Source organism: Chrysochloris asiatica, unplaced genomic scaffold (assembly GCF_000296735.1).
Source record: "Chrysochloris asiatica unplaced genomic scaffold, ChrAsi1.0 scaffold00035, whole genome shotgun sequence".
Lineage (NCBI taxonomy): Eukaryota > Metazoa > Chordata > Mammalia > Afrosoricida > Chrysochloridae > Chrysochloris > Chrysochloris asiatica.
Window position 1 is genome coordinate 11,363,888 of NW_006408553.1, and position 1,553 is coordinate 11,365,440.

Consider the following 1,553-nt stretch of genomic DNA (forward strand, 5'->3'; position numbering starts at 1 on the left):
TACCAAACAACTTTTTTTGTCACAGCATGTCCCAGTGCCACATTCTGAAAATCCAATCAGAGTGCAAGTTTTAGGATCACAGCATTTTGGAAATGTACAAGTCTAAAAGCAAATATAACAAATTAAGTAAGCTATAAGAATTTTCAGTCAAATACAATTTTATTTATTTTCAAAAGAAAAAAATAGTATCTCTAATGTTAATTGAAATCACACTGTATGTTTTTTTTACTTCTGCATCTATTTCAACACCACTTGAACTTAATATGCTTTTTATTTAATAATAAAAGATGATAATGAATTAATACAGTATTATACAATAAAGACATTTAACTTCTGAAAAGTAAGGAAGCATTTTGAACCCTCTTTATTAAGTATAAATATATATAATGTAAATTTTCAGTATCCTTTCTAAATTTAATATAACAAGAAGTTTTCCTTATTATCAAGCACTTGGACATATCATCTTTAAATTATATATCAATTCAATTCATGGATATAAAAATTCATTATTGAAATGATGTTTCAAAAGAGCAAGTTTGATAAACATATTTCTTTAGCTACCCAATTTTACTCTAAATAATAACTCTTGGATTTGAGTTATTAGGTTAATTTCATGGATATAATTGTGTCCACCTAACAAACATGCCAACTTGGCTGGGCTGTAATGCTCATTGGCAGTTATGTAATGCTTTAATTAGGTAATTATTTAATGATATAACTAAAACCATGAAGTAACTAGCCCATGAGTTACTAGAGAATTAAAATGAAATACTATACCCTCAGGTCACACAAGCACTCGTCTGTCAGTTTGGAGTACTGTGGTGGCTTGTGAGTTACTGTGATTCTGGAAGCTATGCACTGGTATTTTAAATACCAGCAGGGTCACACATGGTGGACAGGTTTCAGATGAGCTTCCAGATGAAGACAGACTAGAAAGAAAGAGTGACGAACTACTTCGGAATATTTAATCACTGAAAACCTTACAAATATCGTGTCAGATATAGTGTCAACTGTTGGAGAGCTGCCTCCTCAAAGTAGATTTGACTGTGATGATGCGAATAGAGTAAAGCACATGGGAGTAAAGCTTGAGGGATCTTCATTTGCTGATAGGGCACAACTCAAAAGGAAGACAAATAGCTGTAAACATCCACTAATAATCAGAACACAGACTGTATGAAGTATGAATCAAGGAAAATTAGAAATTGTCAAAAATGAAAGGAAACACATAAACATCAAAATCTTAGGCATTAGTGAGCTGAAATAGACTGGTATTGGCCATTTTGAATCTGACAACCACACGGTTTACTATGCCAGGAATGACAAGTTGAAGAGGAATGTTGTTGTGCTCACTGTCAAAAAGAACATATCCAGATCAGTCATGAAGTACAACGCTGTCTGATAGAATAATATCCATGGGCCTACAGGGAAGATTAGTTAATACCACTATTATTCAAATTTATGCACCAACCACTAAAGACAGTGAGGATGAAATAGAAGAATTCTATCAACTTCTTCAATCTGAAATTGATAAAATATGCAATCAAGATGAATTG

The 1,553-nt window shown here is 32.3% G+C and overlaps 1 protein-coding gene across 1 annotated transcript in view; it reads right to left on the reverse strand.

The window, feature by feature from the left end:
• Nucleotides 1-1,553, reverse strand: part of LOC102833226 (disintegrin and metalloproteinase domain-containing protein 18-like) — a gene marked incomplete at its 5' end in the record, with an annotated part of 250,534 nt that overhangs the window by 149,259 nt on the left and 99,722 nt on the right. Inside the window, one exon of the mRNA XM_006859992.1 lies at nt 4-102. Coding sequence (XP_006860054.1) covers nt 4-102 — 99 coding nt within the window. The remainder of the gene's footprint in view (nt 1-3; nt 103-1,553) is intronic.